The sequence below is a fragment of the Parambassis ranga genome, chromosome 1 (assembly GCF_900634625.1).
Source record: "Parambassis ranga chromosome 1, fParRan2.1, whole genome shotgun sequence".
Lineage (NCBI taxonomy): Eukaryota > Metazoa > Chordata > Actinopteri > Ambassidae > Parambassis > Parambassis ranga.
Genome location: NC_041022.1, coordinates 23,801,874 through 23,824,109, shown reverse-complemented (window position 1 = coordinate 23,824,109; position 22,236 = coordinate 23,801,874). Strand labels below are relative to the sequence as shown.

The 22,236-nt window shown below is 42.4% G+C and overlaps 3 protein-coding genes across 3 annotated transcripts; all 3 read right to left on the bottom strand.

Annotated features, from left to right (window-relative positions):
* Positions 1 to 462: 462 nt before the first annotated feature.
* On the bottom strand, positions 463 to 2,574 carry LOC114439531 (GTPase IMAP family member 4-like). Its single transcript, XM_028411549.1, has 2 exons — positions 2,445 to 2,574; positions 463 to 1,878 (listed from the first exon to the last, which is right to left on the bottom strand). The coding sequence occupies exons 1-2, from the start codon at positions 2,458 to 2,460 to the stop codon at positions 764 to 766; spliced, it is 1,131 nt and encodes a 376-aa protein (XP_028267350.1). The 5' UTR covers positions 2,461 to 2,574; the 3' UTR covers positions 463 to 763.
* Positions 2,575 to 5,295: 2,721 nt separating this feature from the next.
* Positions 5,296 to 11,609, bottom strand: LOC114431717 (calponin homology domain-containing protein DDB_G0272472-like). Its single transcript, XM_028399319.1, has 3 exons — positions 11,498 to 11,609; positions 10,250 to 11,211; positions 5,296 to 6,816 (listed from the first exon to the last, which is right to left on the bottom strand). Exons 1-3 carry the CDS (start codon positions 11,517 to 11,519, stop codon positions 5,659 to 5,661), a joined length of 2,142 nt encoding a protein of 713 aa, XP_028255120.1. The 5' UTR covers positions 11,520 to 11,609; the 3' UTR covers positions 5,296 to 5,658.
* Positions 11,610 to 12,834: 1,225 nt separating this feature from the next.
* On the bottom strand, positions 12,835 to 21,960 carry tesk1a (testis associated actin remodelling kinase 1a). Its single transcript, XM_028410572.1, has 11 exons — positions 21,786 to 21,960; positions 20,704 to 21,321; positions 17,826 to 17,947; positions 17,462 to 17,510; positions 17,075 to 17,221; positions 16,561 to 16,643; positions 16,321 to 16,411; positions 16,041 to 16,124; positions 15,367 to 15,453; positions 15,177 to 15,270; positions 12,835 to 14,966 (listed from the first exon to the last, which is right to left on the bottom strand). Exons 2-11 carry the CDS (start codon positions 20,998 to 21,000, stop codon positions 13,756 to 13,758), a joined length of 2,265 nt encoding a protein of 754 aa, XP_028266373.1. The 5' UTR covers positions 21,001 to 21,321; positions 21,786 to 21,960; the 3' UTR covers positions 12,835 to 13,755.
* Between the last annotated feature and the right edge of the window lie 276 nt (positions 21,961 to 22,236).

The following is a 22,236-nucleotide window of genomic DNA, read 5'->3' as shown; positions in this document are numbered from 1 at the left end:
CGGATGCTTGACAGCCCCACCTCTCACCCATAGATAGCTGGGATAAGCTTCAGCCCCCCTGCAGGACAAAGTAGGATGTTCCTGCCTGGCTTCAACACTTAAAAGGGTCAATTTAATGTTAAATAGTGATGCACACACACATGCATTCTTTCCATTTTAATGATCTGGTGTAACCAGTGTAAAATGTTGGCACATCACCTGTCAGTTAATATACTGTAAGTTAAATATTGTAAAAAAATATTGTCTCTACAAAGAAGCTCAGCATCATCTAGGAAAAGTCAGTAAGTAGCAGCATGAAGAGAACATGGTGAACCATGCAGTAACATACAATGATAATTCACAATGTTTAGTCTTTGTTTGATCTTTATTCTTCATATCAGCACTAATATTACAAAAATAGCTCATAATCTAGGAAAGTGATGATCGCATAGTAAACCAGGTCAAATACAGTAATATGGGCACATACATTGCAAAGTCATGGACTTGGTGGAACTGCCATTTGGTTAGGCTAATAGACACTAGTATCAATAGTTATATTATTATAGTATAGTACTATTATTGTTGGAATATAATGTGCAGTCCATTATAATATAATTAGTTTCATCTTGCTTGTCATGTTTAGAAGTAATTTAACATGACATAGTAATGTGAGCTAAAAATATAGACCATATGTAAACATAAAAGATAATTAAATATAGCACAGTAATTTAGTGAGTTCACATCTGCTAAAGTCACTTAATAGATGGAAGGTGAAATTCAATTTCTATTTGAAGAAGCTGCCAATTGCCCGTCCCAATAGTTTAAGTCCTCCAACAACAGCTCTGCCAGCTTCAACCAACATTTCACCAGCTTCGACCAGCGGATACAGTGGATTGATCTCTTCAGCTTCCTCTCTGGCCTGATATTCATGCCTGGATTGAAGCTTGTTTCTTTCCTCTCTCAGTTCTCTGTCATGTTCTTCCTTTATTCTTTCCATTGTGTTTTTCATCTCCCTCTCTCTCTCCTCTCTCTCTCTCTGTCTCTCTGCCTCTCTCTCTTTCCTCTCTCTGCTTCTCTCCTCATCCATCTCCTCTTTCATCTTCTTCCTCTCCTCCTCTCTCTCTTTCTTCTCCCTCTCTCTCTCAGCCTGAAGTTGCTCACTGATTTTCTGCATCTCCTTGTCATATTTTTCTTGTATTTGCTTCTCCATTTCCACTCTTTCTTTGCGGATTTGTGCTTCCTTTTCTTTCAGGATGCGTTGTTTCTCCTCTTCGATGGCCCTCTCAGCCTCTTGGAACATCTCGTTGGTGTAGTGGCTTCCTCCGTTCTTCTGGACTATCTGTCTGATCTTGTTGAGTAGCTCAGTGACCTGAAGCCTGCAGTCCTTTAGCTTATTGTTGAAGACATGGTACTGGTTGTTACATCTGTCTACAAGTTCCTGCAGTTCTGGGCTGTCACTCAGGTATTCTTCAATAGTGGTATCTTCAAGCAGGTCACCATGAGTAAAGAGAACCATGCTGTATCTGTCTGCAGCCCCTCCAAAGATGTTTTGAATCATCTGCACCGTCTGCTTTTCCTCATCAGTGAACCGGCCCAGCCTGATGACCACCAGGAAGATGTGGGGTCCAGGAGCACTGTAACTGATGCACTGAGTTACATCTTTAGTTGTTCTATCCATGCCGAACCTGGTGTCAAACAGACCAGGGGTGTCAATGACAGACACCTTTTGTCCATCCACAGCAGCTTTGCCTTTAGAACAGTCCACAGTCATGGACATGGCGCTGAACTTGGACTCAAAACACTTTCTTCCCAGGATAGTGTTTCCTGTGGCGCTCTTTCCAATGCCAGTCTTCCCCACCATCACCATCCTCAGCTCCTCATCACTTCTTATGAGGGATCCTGTGGAGGAGAATGAGTAAGAATCCAGTATGACTCCACGATGAATTCAGCTGACAGGTGGCAGGGGAGGAAAGAAGGATTTCATACATAATACCAGTTGTTGTAATAATGTAATTCTCAGTCTTGTCTTTTGATGACCTTACACAGCCAGAGAAGGTATCAGCTCAGTATTTACACTACAGGCTGCCACTGTAGGAAATGGATTCCTCTGCTAGATGAAAGTAAATAAATGGGTAATGGATAGCAGATGCTGCTCTCCAGGTCTGCCGATTATACTTTTATAGACACTTGTTGTTTTCAAGGTAAGGGAGGACAACATGGATTTTCATAAAGAAAGCAACAGGCCATGTATTTTTCTTTTTTCCCTGTACATTGTTTTGTTTCCTGTGTGCGCTGCTGTGTGCCTGTTCAGGTGTATGTGTGTTCTACACACCTGCAGCGCATTGCAGACATATGTTGAAGTGAAGGGTTAAAACTAACCCTGTGCTGTAATAACCCTACGTCAGCCATAGAAGCTGGTTGTCAGGATGTAAGTGCACTAAAACAGACAAAGTATTGGGACTTACCGCAGTTGTTGGCCATGGTTGCCTTGGAATTGACCTGTTGAGGTTGAAGAGTGTGATGCAGATTATTAAGATGAAGCACAAAAGAGATCAGTGTCTTACTGCTGCTACTTTTTATCTGCGTCTGTGTGCGTTAAACCACACCTACAAATGAGCAGTTTACGAAGTGTGAAAGTGAAACTAGCTATCACATAAAAAATAAATATAAACTGTAGCCCCTGCAGATCAAACTAGCTCAAAGCTGTTCTGTATATGGAAGCTGGAAACATTCAGGCTGCACCACACTCCATTTACTTCATTCATCTAGTTTATTATATTTTATTTTAACTAACTCACTTTAGAAGATTGCAAGTATATCCCTGTTTTAGAAATTTTGCCTTAAATGTAGGGTAGATTTCATTCTGATGCACTTTTTGTTAAATAAGTGTAACTTCTGTTTACAATCTGATAGCAACTGATTAGTTCGGCAGTTTCGCTTTAAAACGAAGAATATTAATCTGTGGAAGCCATAAAACACTAAAAACATCAGCCAATCCTACGAGGCGCAGCTGCGCCTAGAGTTGGCTGGATGTCACTCTCTTCCTGCTCTGCATGCACCAGAGAGGTAGGTGCATGATGGCCAAATTCACAGACTGGTTGGGAGGCGTGGCTTCGGGGTGAGCTCCGAGAGAAAGGGGCGTGTGTTTACTTTCGAAATCTGGCTGACTGGTGAGAGAGGTTGTTCTGACTTCTTTCATTTTTTTTATCTAACCTGGTCATTTTGTCAATCTTATTTCTTAATCGTACACGGGTGTGTTTACTTGTGTACACTTAACAACATGGCAATTTAGACATATGTTGTTTTATAAATAAACAAACACAGGTTCTTCAACAGTGCTGTAATGACATAAGATCAAAAACACAAACAGCAATCAATAAATGACAATCCAAACTAACAGAAGTATTGTTTTTATTTTAGAACTTCCTCCTTCTGTTCTTCTTTGAGTAGAACAGACTGAGGATATTCTGAAGCCTTGTAACTATCTACCCTTTACCCCTCTAAAAATGGCACACACTCTCCCCTCCCTTTCCCATTTACAAGAAGAGGCAGCAGTTGTTTCAAACATCTTTCGAGTAAACAGACACAGTGGCATTTCAGTGTGAAATAGAGGCCATAAAGCTGAAGCTCTGATCTATAAACAGCTGCCTGCAGTGACCAAACATCATCTTCATAGAGCTTTCCACCCGTTGACTAAGGCCCCAATCACACTGGGGAAATCAATCTGGCTAGAGCGGGATTTGGGCCGTATCAAGATATATCCGGATAGTTATTTTCTGAGTGTTAACACCGCAAACCCGGCTATATCCAGCTTGATTTCAATCCACCTCTCGGAGGTGGATCTAGCCAGACTGGCTTAAATGTGGCTCAGGCCTGAGAGCAGCTGTTCGCCAAAAGACAGCAGATTTCGAGGCTGACTAAAAGACGGAGGAAAACTTTTATTTCATTTTTGCATTATTCCAACCATGGCAAACGTTGCCCAGATGGTGCCCAGAGGTGCCCAGGTGCCAGGGAGAGAACTGAAGGGTTCCGTTGGGCCCAGATCAACCTGAAGCAATGGAGAAAAGGTAAGTTTCAATCTTTGAACAAGACAACAATGTGGCTGAGGTCAGGAGTCTTACGAAGTCAGGTAACGTGTAGAACTAGTGCTGGATCAAGGGAAGTGAGGTGCTCAAAAGCCTACCAGAATAGCAGGAGCAACTAAAGACAGAACCCAATAAACCACGACTCCACCCAGCAGATCCTGCGCATCCATGACACTTGAGGAGAGAGGAAGAGGGAGAGCACAACACAAAAAACTAGCAAGTCCGCAAGAGGGCAATAAAGTTCCTCACCACACCACTTTGCCTGCCCCGCCCTAGTGTGTCTCACCTGTGTCCCATTGTCTCCCCTGCCCTTGTGTGTTTAGTCTTTGTATTTCCCTGCACCGCTGCCATTTTTTTGTCTTGTTACTTTGTGTGTCTTGCTCTTTGTGTGTTGACGCCAAGCCAACCAGCCCTCTGAGTTTTCGAGTTTGCCACTGGTAAGATTTTCTAGTGTGTACTCTTGTTCATGTGATCCCCAGTGTTTGTCTCCTGCCTGTTTTTGGACCTTCCCTTAGCCTAGCCCTTATCAGTACTTTTGCCCTGCTGGGTTGTAGTCCTGTGTACTGAACCCTGAACCAAAATAAAAGACTTGTTTTTGTACTCTAATCTGCCGCCTGCCTTGCACCTGTGTCCTCACCTGAACTTCTGACAACCACTACTACTCTACTTGATACTGAGCCTTACCTAGCGAGAAACTTCAGCTTGTAAATGTAATTTTGTTTACTTTTTTTAGTAGATCGTGCTGCTTAGCTCAGTATCTACAGGGCAAGACACCAGTTCCATCAAATGGCCAGGATGAGAGAAAGAAATATTTACTAACTGATACATTTCGGTCCATTTCTGTTTCTAGATGAGATATTTCCCAGTGATGAAAAAATGGATGATGGACTGAATATCAGATAATGTGCCTGAATGTTTACATGTGCTGTCAGAATGTGACATGAAAAGACTGAAGATATCATAACTGAGATATTACAAATAGTCCACTTACCTACCCTTTAATGTTTGGACTGAACCTATTTACAGCTGTTTTGCCTTTTACCAAGACACAATTCATTTATACATGTCTTATTATAATTTATTAATGACTAACGTAGGCTATAGGCCACTTGAAAGTTGAAGCAAAGAAATAAAATTCTCCTCTGTAACATCTCATCATAAAAGTCAGTAAGTAGCAGCATGAGGAGAACATGGTGAACCATGCAGTAACATACAATGATAATTCACAATGTTTAGTCTTTGTTTGATCTTTATTCTTCATATCAGCACTAATATTACAAAAATAGCTCATAATCTAGGAAATTGATGATCGCATAGTAAACAAGGTCAAATAATATGGGCACATACATTGCAAAGTCATTAGGTGGAACTGCCATTTGGTTAGGTAGGTACACTAGTATCAATAGTTATATTATTATAGTATAGTACTATTATTGTTGGAATATAATGTGCAATTGACAAATGACCCATCAAAACATAGAAGTAATTTAACATGAAATATCAACCTGATCTTTAGATCTTAAAAAAAGACAATACTAGTTGGCACTGTGATGCAGTAATTCTCTACCTACCAAAATCTAATGATAAAAAATCCTCATTTGAACAAGCTCCAGATTTTCTGTCCCAGTTTTTTGAGTCCTCCAACAACAGCTCTGCCAGCTTCAACAATTGCTTCACCAACTACTACCAGGGGTAACAATGGATTGATCTTTTCAGCTTCCTCTCTTGCCTGATATTCATGTCTGGATTGAAGCTTGTTTCTTTCCTCTCTCAGTTCTCTGTCATGTTTTTCCTTTATTCTTTCCATTGTGTTTTTCATCTCCCTCTCTCTCTCCTCTCTCTCTCTCTGTCTCTCTGCCTCTCTCTCTTTCCTCTCTCTCCTTCTCTCCTCATCCATCTCTTCTTTCATCTTCTTCCTCTCCTCCTCTCTCTCTTTCTTCTCCCTCTCTCTCTCAGCCTGAAGTTGCTCACTGATTTTCTGCATCTCCTTGTCATATTTTTCTTGTATTTGCTTCTCCATTTCAACTCTTTCTTTGCGGATTTGTGCTTCCTTTTCTTTCAGGATGCGTTGTTTCTCCTCTTCGATGGCCCTCTCAGCCTCTTGGAACATCTCGTTGGTGTAGTGGCTTCCTCCGTTCTTCTGGACTATCTGTCTGATCTTGTTGAGTAGCTCAGTGACCTGAGGCCTGCGGTCCTTCAGCTTATTATCGAACACATGGTACTGGTTGTTACATCTGTCTACAAGTTCCTGCAATTCTGGGCTGTCACTCAGGTATTCTTCAATAGTGGTATCTTCAAGCAGGTCACCATGAGTAAAGAGAACCATGCTGTATCTGTCTGCAGCCCCTCCAAAGATGTTTTGAATCATCTGCACCGTCTGCTTTTCCTCATCAGTGAACCGGCCCAGCCTGATGACCACCAGGAAGATGTGGGGTCCAGGAGCACTGTAAGTGATGCACTGAGTTACATCTTTAGTTGTTCTATCCATGCCGAACCTGGTGTCAAACAGACCAGGGGTGTCAATGACAGCCACCTTTTGTCCATCTACAGCAGCCTTGCCTTTAGAACAGTCTTCGGTCATGGACCTAGCACTGAACTTGGACTCAAAGCACTGTCTTCCCAGGATCGTGTTTCCCGTGGCACTCTTTCCAATGCCAGTCTTCCCCACCATCACCATCCTCAGCTCCTCATCACTTTTTATGAGGGATCCTGTGGAGGAGAATGAGTAAGAATCCAGTATGACTCCACGATGAATTCAGCTGACAGGTGGCAGGGGAGGAAAGAAGGATTTCATACATAATACCAGTTGTTGTAATAATGTAATTCTCAGTCTTGTCTTGAAAATATGAGGAGTCTTGTCAAGGTAAGAGAGGACAACATGGATTTTCATAAAGAAAGCAATGGGCCATGTATTTTTCTTTTTTCCCTGTACATTGTTTTGTTTCCTGTGTGCGCTGCTGTGTGCCTGTTCAGGTGTATGTGTGTTCTACACACCTGCAGCGCATTGCAGACATATGTTGAAGTGAAGGGTTAAAACTAACCCTGTGCTGTAATAACCCTACGTCAGCCATATAAGCTGGTTGTCAGGATGTAAGTGCACTAAAACAGACATAAAGTATTGGGACTTACCGCAGTTGTTGGCCATGGTTGCCTTGGAATTGACCTGTTGAGGTTGAAGAGTGTGATGCAGATTATTAAGATGAAGCACAAAAGAGATCAGTGTCTTGCTGCTGCCACTTTTTATCTGCGTCTGTGTGCGTTAAACCACACCTACAAATGAGCAGTTTACGAAGTGTGAAAGTGAAACTAGCTATCACATAAAAAATAAATATAAACTGTAGCCCCTGCAGATCAAACTAGCTCAAAGCTGTTCTGCATATGGAAGCTGGAAACATTCAGGCTGCACCACACTCCATTTACTTCATTGATCTAGTTTATTATATTTTATTTAAACTAACTCACTTTAGAAGATTGCAAGTATAGCCCTGTCTTAGAAAGTTTGCCTTAAGCATTTAATGCTTATTTTCTTTCTTTTTGAAATTTGTTTTGTTTGTGTATGTTTTGCAATCTTAACCCGTTATATTCACAATCTAAATGTATATATCTATTTGTCCTTTGTGTCAGCAACCTGGAGCTGAATGCCCAGAAGACAGTGGAGATGACAGTAGACTTTTGGAAAGTGCCAGCTCCATCACCCCCCCCCCCCCCCCCCCCCCTCACCCTGACAGACACTCCCATCTCCACAGTGGACTCTTTCCGCTTCCTGGGTACCACCATCACCCAGGACCTCAAGTGGGAGCTCACCATCAGCTCCCTCATCAAAAAGGCCCAGCAGAGGATGTGCTTCCTGCGGCAGCTGAGGAAACTCAAGGTGCCAGCCAGAATGATGATTCAGTTCTACACGGCCATCATTGAGTCCATCCTCACCTCCTCCATCACAGTGTGGTACGCTGGGGCCACTACCAGGGACAGGCACAGACTGCAGCGTGTTGTGCGCTCTGCTGAGAAGGTGATCGGCTGCAGCCTGCCATCTATCGAGGACCTGTACGTCTCCAGGACTCTGAGGCATGCAGGTCGGATCACAGCTGACCCTTCTCACCCTGGACACGGACTCTTTGAGCCACTCCCCTCAGGCAGGAGGTTACGGTCCATTCGGACCAGAACCTCACGCCACAAGAACAGCTTCTTCCCCTCTGCTGTTGGACTGTTAAACTGTAATTAATGCACTGCTCTGCAATGTCACTTCAGAAGGTCACTTTAGTATAGTCACTGTACAATGACGACTATTTGCACTGTTTACTCCATCTTGCACTACTTGCACACGAGTACCACCTCACCGACCCATGTGGTACCTGTTACATTATTACATTATTACACTGTTCCATTCGTTCATATAAGGGTCTATGTTTACCATTACATCCGCCAAGTATTTTATGTTCTGTTCATTGTATGTCTGTTATGCCATGTCTGTCATGTAAATTTAGCCTTACTTTAGTTTATTTACTTAATTTTATCTTAGTTTTTATCTTATTGCATGTTAATTATTATATGTTCTTTGTATGCACCAATCACTAAGGCAAATTCCTAGTAATGTGAACCCCCTTCACTTACATGGCAATAAACACGATTCTGATTCTGATTCTGTTCTTCTTTGAGTAGAACAGACTGAGGATATTCTGAAGCCTTGTAACTATCCACCCTTTACCCCTCTAAAAATGGCACACACTCTCCCCTCCCTTTCCCTTTTACAAGAAGAGGCAGCAGTTCTTTCAAACATCTTTCGAGTAAACAGACACAGTGGCATTTCAGTGTGAATTGGAGGCCATAAAGCTGGAGCTCTGATCTATAAACAGCTGCCTGCAGTGACCAAACATCATCTTCATAGAGCTTTCCACCCGTTAAATTAAAGAGCAGCTGTTCGACAAACACAGCAGATTTTGAGGCTGACTAAAAGACGGAGCAAAACTTTTATTTCATTTTTGCATAATACCAACCATGGCAACTGTTCTCCTGTTTCTCTCAAGAGAGCTCACTCACATAGATCAGGGTCATTAGGGGTTTTCTAGGGAGGGCTTTTTCTTTTTTCTTTGGCTGTGTCTACTTCCCTTCTCTTGTAAGGGTTAAGTTTAAACAACAAATTTATTAAGATTAAGCAACCTTTATTTGTTACCCAATGGGGAAATTGTGTATTCTTGTTATACTAACGTAACACTTACATGCCGGTACATAAAAAATGACCGGAGGCATGCAGGGTTAGCTATTAGCTTGATTGTATTGTATTCAAACATGTTTCAGTAGTTTAAGTCACTTTTTAAATGATGTTATGTTACTCTGATTATTGAAACAATTCCATTAAGTTTTAATGATTACTTATATAATAACAGATATATCATTAAGTCTATTTTAACCAATATCATGTATTATTCAGAACAAGAAGTGATTCCTAGTGTAGGGCTGTGAGCCAAGAGATGGCACATACATACACTGTAAGTAGGCTGTATATACTGTGCAACAATGCATCAGGAACATACGTCACTTAGGTGATAAGCTTAACAATATTTAACCAAAAAGCCCCTGTAAACAGTAACACTTATGGCAATTTAGTTGATTAATGAAAATGTTTAGCTTGCCAGCTGCAAAATAAAAGCTGCAAATCGAGGCCAGAAGACATGTTCACTTAAGTTATTTTTTTCCTCCACAGCAAGGTTTCTCGTTCTGCCTGTGCCTGTGTGGGTTTTCTCCGGGTACTTCGGCTTCCTCCCACAGTCTAAAGACGTGCTTGTTAGGTTAATTGGTCACTTTAAAATGGCGTAGGTGTGAGTGTGCATGGTTGTCTGTCTGTATGTTTACCTGTGATGGACTGGTAGCCTGTCCAGGGTGTACCCTGCCTCCCACCTATAGGTAGTTGGGATAGGCTCCAGCCCCCTGTGACCCTGCACTGCAGGACAAAGTGGTTTCAAATGGATGGATATATATATATATATATATATATATATATAGCTGCTAGCTGCTAGCTGGTCATCACAGATGTGTTTTGGTAATAATATGTGCATTTGCTTAAGAAAGCTATTTTTATCACCATCCAGAGAGAGGGGTGTCAGAAATGCTTTTAATCACTATAGTACAATAGAGCACAATATTCAGAAAATAGTACAGTCATCTCTCTGCTCAGCTCATCTCCGAGCTTGTCTCCTTAGCCGTGCTCTTTCCTCTTCCAGTTCTCTCTGACGCTGTTCTTCTAAACGTCTCCTCATATTTTCAATCTGCCTCTGTCTTTCCTCTTCGTCTCTCCTCCTTTGTGCTTCCTTTTCCTCCCTCTCTGTCTCCCACTCCCTCTCCATTCTTTCCATTTCTCTTTTTCTCTCCTCCTCTCTCTCTCTCCTCTCTCTTTCTTTTTCTGCCTCACGTTGTCTCTTAATTTTTCTCAGTTCTTTTCGATGGTGTTTCTGAGCTTGCTTCTCCATTTCCACTCTTTCTTTGCGGATTTGTGCTTCCTTTTCTTTCAGGATGCGTTGTTTCTCCTCTTCGATGGCCCTCTCAGCCTCTTGGAACATTTCGTTGGTGTAGTGGCTTCCTCCGTTCTTCTGGACTATCTGTCTGATCTTGTTGAGCAGCTCAGTGACCTGAAGCCTGTGGTCCTTTAGCTTATTGTTGAAGACATGGTACTGGTTGTTGCATCTCTTCACAAGTTCCTGCAGTTCTGGGCTGTCACTCAGGTATTCTTCAATAGTGGTATCTTCAAGCAGGTCACCATGAGTAAAGAGAACCATGCTGTATCTGTCTGCAGCCCCTCCAAAGATGTTTTGAATCATCTGCACCGTCTGCTTTTCCTCATCAGTGAACCGGCCCAGCCTGATGACCACCAGGAAGATGTGGGGTCCAGGAGCACTGTAAGTGATGCACTGAGTTACAGCTTTAGTTGTTCTATCCATGCCGAACCTGGTGTCAAACAGACCAGGGGTGTCAATGACAGCCACCTTTTGTCCATCTACAGCAGCTTTGCCTTTAGAACAGTCCACAGTCATGGACATGGCGCTGAACTTGGACTCAAAGCACTTTCTTCCCAGGATAGTGTTTCCTGTGGCGCTCTTTCCAATGCCAGTCCTTCCTACCATCACCATCCTCAGCTCCTTATTTTTATTAGCTCCTGCGTGGAAGATAAAACAGATAAGAATATGGCTGTGAAATAACTACTGAGAGATTTGAAATATTTGACAAGGTTCTTTGAGCATCAAAGAATGCCTGGAACAGGACATCAATAAACCAAAATCTTATATCTCCTATCTGAATTACCATTCCTGTCCTGTTCCATTTTTACATCACTGCATACAATGCATGAGCAGGGATTTACAATATATAGCAAGATGAGATTGGATTAGATTTTTAGATACTAAAAAATGCTGCATACAACATGAGTGTTGTAGTGGACTTACTGTAGGGATTTCGCCTAGGCATGGTTGGCTTCAGAGGGCAGGTGCTGGCCCTCCTGCTCCTTCTGCTTGTTAAATAGCTGCTTTGTTACATGCAGCAAACCGTCAGTTAAACAGTAGTGGAGTCACAATGAAAGTGAAATTGAACCACGGCACACCTTTGTCATTTGTGTTAGGAAATCACTTACTGAGAGAACCTGAGGCATTTAATTTAGTGTTATAAAACACATGTGTTAGTGCAGCCTATCACAGTTATAAAAACCTCAATCATGCCACAGAAAAAAAAAAGTTGATTATTAATTTCACAGACACAGGAGGTAGGCTGGAGGAGGTACATACAGTACATACATACTCTTACTTTAAAGTTTGAGTCTCCTTACTATCGTGTGCTGTTTTGTTTTCAAAAGTATCCTAAGCAAAAGATTGAGGCCCTGCAGCTAGAGACAGTGGCTTTTCAAAGTGAATTGGAGGCCATGACGCCATGGCGCATGACAGTGACTAAACATCATCTAGAGCTTTAGAATTTTTTGCCTAAAGTGTTGCTACAGGAGATTCTAGAGTCTGTTAGAGCCCTAGACAAAAAGTCCTTAACTTTATAAATTAAGACCATCACCCACAATATGTATTGTGTATTTTAAGTAAAATTAATATTGATATCATTTATTTTTAATTATAAAACTGCTGGTGACTGGCGCTTTCACTTAAAGGCAGCCTTAAAACGTTTTTGCATAGCTAACCATATAACTTCGTCAACTAATCTGCTGACATTATGTGATGACTTTCACTGGAGAGAGGGGTCTTCTAGGGGTATTAAACTGCGGGGGAGGAAAAAGGAGCAGAGTGTGAAATACAGTTGTTTCCCCAGGCTGCTTAGTTTTAAATAATCAAAGCTGTGGAGTTCCCCCGAAAATTTCCAACCCTGTAAACCTAACTACATTTTAACCAAACAGTTGCACTTTCCCCTGCAGAAGACCTATGATAAACACTGCTTATCATAGGTGGAGAGGTTTGAACTTTTAACCCTGTGGCAGTAAAACCACAGCACTGCAACGAAAACATTGTTGTAGTTCACTGAGAATGCTCAATAATTTTTAGGTGTGGTTTATTACACACTATGACCTATTATAAAGGGCAACAGCAGGAGACTGTGTAAGCGCTGAGTCCGCGTTTTACACTGATTACACAAGCTGTAAAAACAAAAACTCTCCTATGAAGTGAATTCTTTCCTTGTAACATTTTTGTCTCCCACTTTAGTTACCACATGATAAATGGCTCTTGTAAATGAAGGAAATCAGTACAGACAGGTATACACAGCCATAAATGTTTAATTAGCAGCCATACAGGACAAATCATGACAACGCATGAACTGTGGTTAACATCAGAAATGATGGGATAAATGTTATCCAGTGAGTATCCATTGCTCTAAATTTCTCTTATAGGACACACACACACACTGTGTGTGTGGAAGGATCTGTACAATAAATATTCATACCTCCTACCTCACATGCCTTAAGTTACAACATTGTACAATGCACATGTACATACACAAGATACATGTGAGGGAGAGTAGATGTCAAAAGGATGAAAAATGTGTAGCTTGTTGAGTCAGAAGCGTGCACACACACACACACACACACACACACACACACACACACACACATAAAAAACACCAGTAGCACAGACTTAAATAAAGCACCATCTATCAAAAGCCTGGCATCTTACTGCAAAGTGCTCCAAACTAAAGTGCAAAAATAAAGAATTTACATGAAAAGTCCAAGAAGAGCTTCTTGCTTTACGTTCCCCAAGCAACATACAGTATGTCTCTCACTCTCTCACACACACAAGCACACTCACGCTGTTCAACTGCTATAAAAATGTAGGAAGTAAATGATCTTTATTTATTTTATAAATATTTCACTTGTAGCTACTTTTAATCAGTTAATTAAAATCAGAAGTGTATGTACCTGCTGCTCACATCTGTGAGTTTCTAATCACCCTTTGCAGAACCTGGCCCTAGCAGTGGGCCAAACTTCCTTCATAAGGGAGGAAATATGCAATCATCCTCATCAGCACCACACTATAAACATTCATTATGCTCTATTCTCACTATTGCTGTGACTGCACAGAATGAACGCATTTCAGATGCTGGGGCCAGTCCCGGCTCTTCTCAATATCACATTGTTGTACTTAGTGTTTCTATATTTGTCTTCTGATATTTAATGTCTGTCCCAAGTTTAACACCAAAGCCCCTCTGAGCAGACTTATGTCTGGGCTTCTGGTATGGAGCGGCCGGGTTCACATGGCACAGAGGACCCTGCTGCTGCTAGACCATTTGTACTGCGACACAGCAGAGACTTGGCTGCTGCAGCGGCAGCTGTTGCTGATGATGATGCAGTGCTACCCGTGATGGTACCATTGAGGTTCCTGTAGGGCCGCTGCCGTGGTAACGAAGTCCTTCGATGAGTGGTAGGCACAGCAGCTGATCCCCGGAGGCACACAGAGGGGAAACTCAAGCCCACCAAACAGCAGCCTGGGCAAGAAATGACCTCATCCTGGTCAGTGGGACCACTTGGTTCAGAGGGCAGGGCCTGGGCTCTACTGTAACCGTTAGATCGCCCCCCTCCCCCACCCCATTGCACCGGCTGGCCAATTACAAGAGTGGAGCCATTGTTGTTGTCTAGTCTTGGCAGAGGAGGCAGGGAGGGTGGTCCGTTAGAGATAGGAAGCTGCCAGCCATTGGTCCGTAAGGAAGAGGAAGAGGTAGAGGTAAGCAGTGGTCTCCCAGGTGTGGAGTTGAGGATTCCCTCTGCTGGCTCAGGAGACTTGGTACAGTCCATGGGTTCTGTTAGACATACACTCTCGTCCTCCTCTTCTTCTTCCTCCAACCGCTCCAGAGACACCATCTCCAACTCAACAGGAAGACCTGAGTCCTCTCCCACCCCAACCTCTTTTTGTAACAAGTCTCTTTTCTCAGATAGGTCTTCTTGTAGCCTTTCCTCCTTGCTCATCTTGTCTTCCACATCCTCCCCAATCCTAACCTTTGTCACTGCCACTTGTGCTTCCTCCATGCTTTCCTCCTGTTTCCGGTCTGTGTCTCTAAGCAAGGCGACAGTCCGACTGAGTTCTGGGGTGCAGGGGAGAGACTGGCACCTCCTTGGCATTCCCATTCCCGGTGCTGCTCTGAGAAGATGCGGGGAGGCGCACGGGTCACGAAGTGCTGGTAGGGTAAAGGTCAGGGAGATGACAGATTTGCTAGGTGTGTCCAAGAGTTTACACCGCCCCCCATTTAGGTCCTGTCTGAGAGAGAAAGGGTTAACCCTTGCAGGGGTCCCGAGGAGAGGAGGTGTTAAGGTTCCGGGGGGCAACATGTCTGACTGGCTCCTCGCCAAGCCTTGTCGGAGTTGGCTGCGGTCTCCAGGGTGACAGGGAGAACTGCGGCGCCGGTATGGGCTGACATCTACCGCCACTGGCTCTGAAAGGGGAGACATGGATGAGTCCCATAACATGGTATGAAATTACCAGGGAGGACAATAAGAGGCAAACCAGGGGAAAACATACAAAAGAAAATTTGGTTTAGGTCTAACAATCTGCCCGTCTGTATAAGTCAACCTTAAAAATAACAGAACTGCTCAGGAACAAGAAAAACCGTTATTATGACATTTTATATTAAAATAAAACTGACCAAGGGCAATGGGCTTCTCTCCCACTTCCTCCGTCTCAATGCTGTCCAGTGTGAAGACAATGTCAGAGAACGAGGGGCGGCTATGTGCGCTCATCTAAAAAGAAATGCGTTTAAGAAAGCATATTCATAGGACACAGACACTTCAGGTCACTATGGTATGTAATCAGCTTCATTGTGTGTGCGTGCTTACATTGCAGCAGGTGACAGCGAGGCTAAAGAATGCAGGAGGACAATCACCAACCATGTTTTCAAATGCATCCACATCCAGACCAAAGTCCTAGACACACATACATATACATAGATGTCATCAGTGACATTTTCAGTAGTATTGTCATATAATCGTTACAGGAAACAGGAATTGTGATAAGTATCTCAGTGACACACACTGATCACAGTACAATAGAATTTGAAACTGGCAACTGTATGAATTACACCAGATGCCCATGGTATGTGGGGTTCCACTGGGGTACATTTTGAAACCCTTTTACTTTAATCTGTACATCCTTAATTGAGGCCAAATAATACAAAATAATCAAGTATCCTTGACCTGCATAACCGTCATCTATTGTTAGATTTCAGAGTAAACCTTTTCTTACGTGTTAGTTAGTAGAAACCATAATGTTGTCAAATTATTAATGTTTATTACATTCACACTGTGGTGTCCCTATGAATCATTTAAACTCAAAAATACTGAAAAATAGAGCCCAGGTTTTTAAAAAACAAACTTTAAATAGCCCCTACAATGAAAGGGTTTATAGTGGCTTTCTTTCAGCTTTAAATGTCCCCAACTTTAACTGCAAAAGCAGTTTTATATCCCCACAATGATGACTGAAACAGACAAAGCACCTGGCTGCAGAGCCCTACCTCTGTCCTGGGTAAGAAGTCAGGATCAGCTTCTATCCGGGCAATGATTTCACACAGAATGATGCCGTATGCAAACACATCCACCTGAACACAGAAGGGGAGATGTATGGTCAGTGTGTGTACAGTGTGACCATCCACACCGCTAGAGCTCACAGAAAATACCTATTGCGAAATTCTCAAATGTGTTTTTTTGCTAATAAATGAATTGCTCCCTTATAAGAAACAATTGCACAGTTCCTCGAAACAAGTTGTATAGTGACTACATATTAAGGAAGTTTACCTTCTCATCATACGGCTCTCCTCTCAGAACTTCAGGGGCCATCCAGTATGGAGAGCCCACAATGGCCAGAGGCTGCTTCTCTACGCCATCACTGCAAATAACAATCATTTTAGGTAATAACATTGTTATGTGTCTAATACTTTTTCAAATTCTTTGGTAGCATAAAGCACATTGACTTCTAGCCAAGAGTGACGTCTTTTATTCACTATAAAAGAACATTTACAGCTTCACCTGACTGACCTGTAATCAGGGATCTTCTCTGCGAGGCCAAAGTCTCCCACCACAGCAGTGAACATGCCATTGTCACAGCGAACCAGACAGTTCTGTACAGACAAAAGTGACACAGACTAAAATGGTAGGGAGAACAAAGGACAGTGAACATGAAATATGATGCAGGAAGTATTTCTGCCTCTCTGCTTATTTCCTGTTTGGTCATATTTGAAATCAAATACAATAGAAAGCAGTGCTGTGTGGCACAGTGGTTACTTTTTTGTCATTTTGCCAGCCAGATATTAGAGTGTGTTTCAGTGTTAGTGAGTTTTTAGCTTGTGTAAAAGGGGGCATACTGTCCCAACATTTACCAGTGTCACAGGAAATGACCATAAAATCAGAAGCACTGTTTTCTAACTTTAACGATTACAACAATGGCAACAGGAATCTGTCTTTAAACATTCCGTAGAATACATTGGCACATACAGTATGTATGTACCTATAATGATCCACACTGTTACGTGTAAGAGTTTGAACTCTGTACCTTGGAGGTGAGGTCTCTGTGGAATATACCCTTGCTGTGCAGGTACTGCAGTCCTCGGGCGATATCCAGAGACAGGCCGATCCTGACGTCCCACGATAGATACAGATCACTATCCAGCAGCTGCTCAAGGTTCCCTCCATTTATGTACTACAAAGAGAGAGAAAGTTGGGGATCACAGCCTCTTTTGGTTTATGATGAGATGCATTCATTTCAGGTGCTTAATAGTGTTTAAGATGGAGGTTTCATTTTAAACCCAGAGAAAGGAGCAAATCATATTTGTTTGTTCAAATATGCTTATGTTGTAACTATGGTGACAACTACACAGCATGTAAACATCGACCTAACAACATTTGATAGTCAATAAAATATAATAGAGACAAATGTTACCTCAGTTAAAGCGTGGAGTTGACCTTCATGAACACAGACTCCGAGAAACCTTAGGAAAGATGCAGAGAGAGGGTAAAAGGTACTGGAGAGTGTAACATGCCTGCATGCAAAGCTTGACTATGGCGCCCCGTGTGTCCCTTCAGGGCAACAAAACAAACTAAAGTAGGGGCAGAGGGGCAAACTTCACATTTAAGGTTTTTGTAAATAAATAGATAAACACAATACAATGTTATATTAAAAATATTTTGTGGAAATGATATCGAAAATGCATACCATACCATACAGGTTGCTGCTTTCTTATCAACAAACAGATATCATGAGTAAAAGAAACAGAACTCAATTTAAATAACACATTTTTACCTACCTGAGTATGTTGGGGTGGCAAAGCCTGTTCATAAGCTGCACTTCTCGTAGCATGTTAGCTTTGTTGCTAGCCAGTGTGTTCATTTTCAGAGCCATCACCTGTCCTGTGATCCGATGTTGCACCTGGAAAAGAAACCGCACAGACATTCAGTGAGAGGACAACATTTACAGTCATGAGACATACAGAAAGAACAGATCCCAGGTACAGTACGAATATTACATTATACCAACACACGTTTTTAATCAGTTTTGCTGCACCATCATTATTATTATTATCAAACAGATGTAACTTGTTTCTCTCTATGCATGCTTGTGAAGGATGATTTTGTGTTCTGCTGAGTTAGCTACAGACATTATGGAACATTATTCACCTTTACAGAGCAGACATAAGCATGGCACAGACAGGATTTACACAAGCCACATGAACAAGGTTATAAACAGGGGAACAGACACAGTAATCTGAATGATATCACATACACACTAATCCCAACAGCACTGACACCATTTACCTCACAAACTACGTATGAACCAATAAGCATCAGTGAATATCTGGAAATATTGTGTAATTAGAGGTAAAAAGCAGAAGTTCTAGAAATGCTGTTTGACAAATGTTCACATTGAGCATGAGTCTGATGCTAATATGACATTTTAAGGCTGATATCTTCAAACGTTTGCTCAAAATACTGTGCATTCCCACTTATCATATACTTTACGGTATTGTATCTCAAAACTAGTAAGCAAATTGCATTCAAAACGCTCAGCTGTTGCATATACTGCAGGCATGCTGACAGCACTGTACAGTACCACAGTATTTGTTTGTTCATCTATTGCAGTTTTGTTTATGGCTGCCATTTGTTATGAAAGACTCTTTACTCATTTACTATTTTACTTAATTTTCTAATTATCACAATATTACATTGTAATTTGTTTTCTTTATTAATATATTTATTTTATTTATTTATCTATTTGTGAATATTTATGTTTTAATGTCTTATTTTAACTCAATTTCACTTCAATTCTATTTGTCTGTTCATGTGGTTTTATTGGCATCCCAGTGTTTTCTCCCTTATAGCGAGGTGATTGCAGTAATGACAATGACTTTCATGCATACTTTAGTGTATGATATTCATTTTTGGATTAATTAATATCTCTAAATTCCCACACATCCTTTTTCTGTGTTATATAAGTCAAGGCCTGCAACAATTTATCAGATAAAATTGGTGACTATAGAAGGCCCATGTTTTATATTCTACATTTCTTTCCCTGTCATTTACAGTCAACATTTTTCTATATCTCTTTTCATTTCTATACATAGAAGAAGAAAAAATGTTTTGATCATTCACATTGTGAAAAGAAAATCCACCACTGCCCTATCATTAAATGAATTCTTTACAGCAAGGAACCGTAGTGTCACTAACATTAGCTGACCATGTAAAGCTCGTGTTAGTGACTGTCTGCGGTCATGTGCGTGACTGGACGGATCATTGACTACCAAAGTGTGCCTGCAAAGTTCATCCAGTGTCTGTCCGTGGGTGCATGTATCTGTGTTTGTATGCATGTCTGTGTGTATAAATAGCGTGGCACTAATAGGCTTTCTGACTTTCCCATCACTCCTCCTGATCTGCACAAATCCACAGGCCATTGCTGAGGCCTGAGCAGGTGCACACGTGCAAACACACTCTGCGCCATGGACATGGACAGAGCCCAGAGCTGTCAATACATTTAGCAATTAGCATCTCCAGCTACACTGTAATTATTTACAGCTGGTGGAAGTTAGAGCTGGTTCAGGCAACTAGAACTATATGCTGCAAGAGGCCTGAGCTACTAGGCTGAGCAGTTCTCATCCACCCTCCTCTGGCCCACTCCCACATTGTGTGCCAAAATGGGGGGGGCATCTACAATAACCTCTCCTTTGCTCAGGCCCACTCCCACGTCTAGGCACCTAGACGCTTTCATACCTACACTGAGCTCCTCTCTTCAAGCCCACTCCCATATGTATGTGCCACTCTGGCATATTTTGTGTCATTCCCACCCTCTTCTCTCCTCACATCACATCACACTTCTAAGCAAGTATTTCATGTCATTAGCTGCATCCTCCCTCTCCCATACTCTCGGCCTTATTTCGCCCTGTATATTTCTGCAGGTATCTCTGCTCTAGAGCTGCGTGCTGATCTGTAGTCACCACACCAACCTGCTCAGTGTTTGTTGTTTGCAGCATACTTAGCTGTAATATCCATTGTGACACAGAACTGCCTCCAGGCTCTGTGTCTTCCTGTAGTGGGAACATTATGAGCATGCAGTGTACTAAGCTGTTGTATAATTACATGGATCATAAATCATCAATTCTATGCCTATATTGATTATCCTGGTGTATGTCTGAATTTATCTGCTTGCTTCTGATTCTCCAGTCTACCCTCATTAACTTTCTCTCTACCCTTTAGCAGCAGTGCCCTTTCATCTGACCTGATGAAATGGAAGTGGTTTGTAATGTTTACTTGTTTTGAACTAAGTGCATCGCAAACATAGAATTTGTCTGCATTTAGTACCACAGTAAAGGGTAACATTTGCTACCTAATAGGCTGTTAAGTAATTGTATTTGGTTGAGCATTATCAATTGATTGACTGACTTCCTCTCTACTCTTTTTCTCCGACCCACTTTCATGTTTACTCTTGCACTAAATTCCACTCTTCTCTTCTGCAGTACACAAGGTTTTACATGGGTTGACAGAATGCCAACTCAGCCAGTTAAAAATTCATATACCGCCTATTGTAACATCTAAAGTAAAGGTGCATCTGCATCATCATCAACAGCAACATCGCCATCACTATCCAAAGATGGATCCTTGGGACACCGAGTCACTGTACTTAAAGTTACATACCTTAAAGACCTCAGAGAAGAATCCTGAGCCAATTTTTTCACAGAAGAAGTCGTCGATGCGAGCCAGACTAGACACGGCACTCCTCAGGGCTCTGTAGGAAGATGGCCGGATCCGGTTGGGCGCATGGATACTGTGAAGAGGAGGCTCATCTGGGCCGCCGTGACCCTCCTCGGGGTCGCAAAAGCAGCACTCGGCGTGGTAGTCCATGGTGCTGATGGACCACCACGCTTCAGATGCTCTGTTCTGTCCCGCAGGGGAACCAAAATGTCTTATTAGATCACAGAAGTCCAGAGGCATGAGGTGATGGTGTCTCCCACCACCATGTTGGAATGATCAGAGCAGCTCCTGTGACTTAAATTAAAGACCTGGTGATGTGTAAATACTTCAGCTGTAATTGCATCTGCTATATGAACAACTGCTATTATCGTTCTATTTCATTTAATGTCAGTCCGCTGTTTCTTGCAGGTCCATTCATTCTGAGACTCCGAGGACACAGTTAGGAATTCCTGCAGCCCGTGAACGTCTCCTCACCGTGCCGGTACGTAAGGGGGCTCGGTTTCCTCCGCCATCCCGTTAGTGTGGAGGCTGTGATAATGGATGCTTCAGAAGGACAGATCCCTGTGGAAGTGAAACAGGAATATTATTAGACAACATATAGTTGCCCCGGCAGCTTTACAGCGGCTGTGGATTATGGAACAGTACAATCATCTGTGTCACTGGACAAATATGACACTTAACAGGACGAATAAACAGCCCTCCCCGTGACGGCAGCCCGGGCCCATCTGCCGGCTGTGCACCGTACATGCCCGGTAGCCATGAAGCTGGCACACACAGGAAATCACCTCACGGGGCGATAAGCCACAACCTCCAGTGGATAACATCGACCTGCACGGCTTACACATCATTACAGGCCTCGTTCATCCATGTCTTATTTAGCTGCGTATCATAACCAACATTTTACACAATGATAAATTAACTAAACCTGTAGCGTTTAGAGAGCATTTATGTGAATTCATCATCTGTAATAACGGGAGTTGCTGTCAATGACAAACCCGGCTGCAGAGGCACAGTCGACGGCTCACCTGCGTCCACACGTCGGTCCGAATGGCAATGCGTCAGCGTTCCGAGTGCTGAACGGGAACTAAAGCGCGATATATCGCTCGACAGTTCTGCAAGTGTCTGGTGCTGGTAATCCTGTCTGGATTCCTGCTTCTCTAGCCGTTTGTTGGGACGACGACCATAATGAAAGAGCCCGGATTCAAGCGAGCTGCGCTGATACTCGAGACTTCCTGTCGGAAACTTCAGAATAAAAGCTCCTGACTAACCAGATCACAATAATATTCAATAATGTTCAGGATTGACAGCGGGTACATTCGACTACTGAATTGCCTATACCACCGATAATAACCATCCATTTAAGGGATTTACACGGGATTTCAGCTTTTACGGTCTGTAAACACTGGAATGGAGACAACGGAGTCAAATTAGACCACCCTTAAATGATATATTTCTTCATTTCAGTCGTCCATGCGC

What these genes read in the sequence shown, in the direction of transcription:
- LOC114431717 (XM_028399319.1), bottom strand. Translation starts at nt 11,519, where the DNA reads ATGCCTAGGCGAAATCCCTACA. An exon ending in GCCTAGGCGAAATCCCTACA is followed by an intron (nt 11,212 to 11,497) that starts GTAAGTCCACTA and finishes TCTTCCACGCAG; the next exon opens with GAGCTAATAAAAATAAGGAG. An exon ending in GAGCACGGCTAAGGAGACAA is followed by an intron (nt 6,817 to 10,249) that starts GCTCGGAGATGA and finishes GTCAGCTGAATT; the next exon opens with CATCGTGGAGTCATACTGGA.
- tesk1a (XM_028410572.1), bottom strand. Translation starts at nt 21,000, where the DNA reads ATGCCTCTGGACTTCTGTGATCTAATAAGACATTTTGGTTCCCCTGCG. An exon ending in AACTCCACGCTTTAACTGAG is followed by an intron (nt 17,222 to 17,461) that starts GTAACATTTGTC and finishes CTCTCTTTGTAG; the next exon opens with TACATAAATGGAGGGAACCT. An exon ending in GAGAGCCGTATGATGAGAAG is followed by an intron (nt 16,125 to 16,320) that starts GTAAACTTCCTT and finishes TTCTGTGTTCAG; the next exon opens with GTGGATGTGTTTGCATACGG.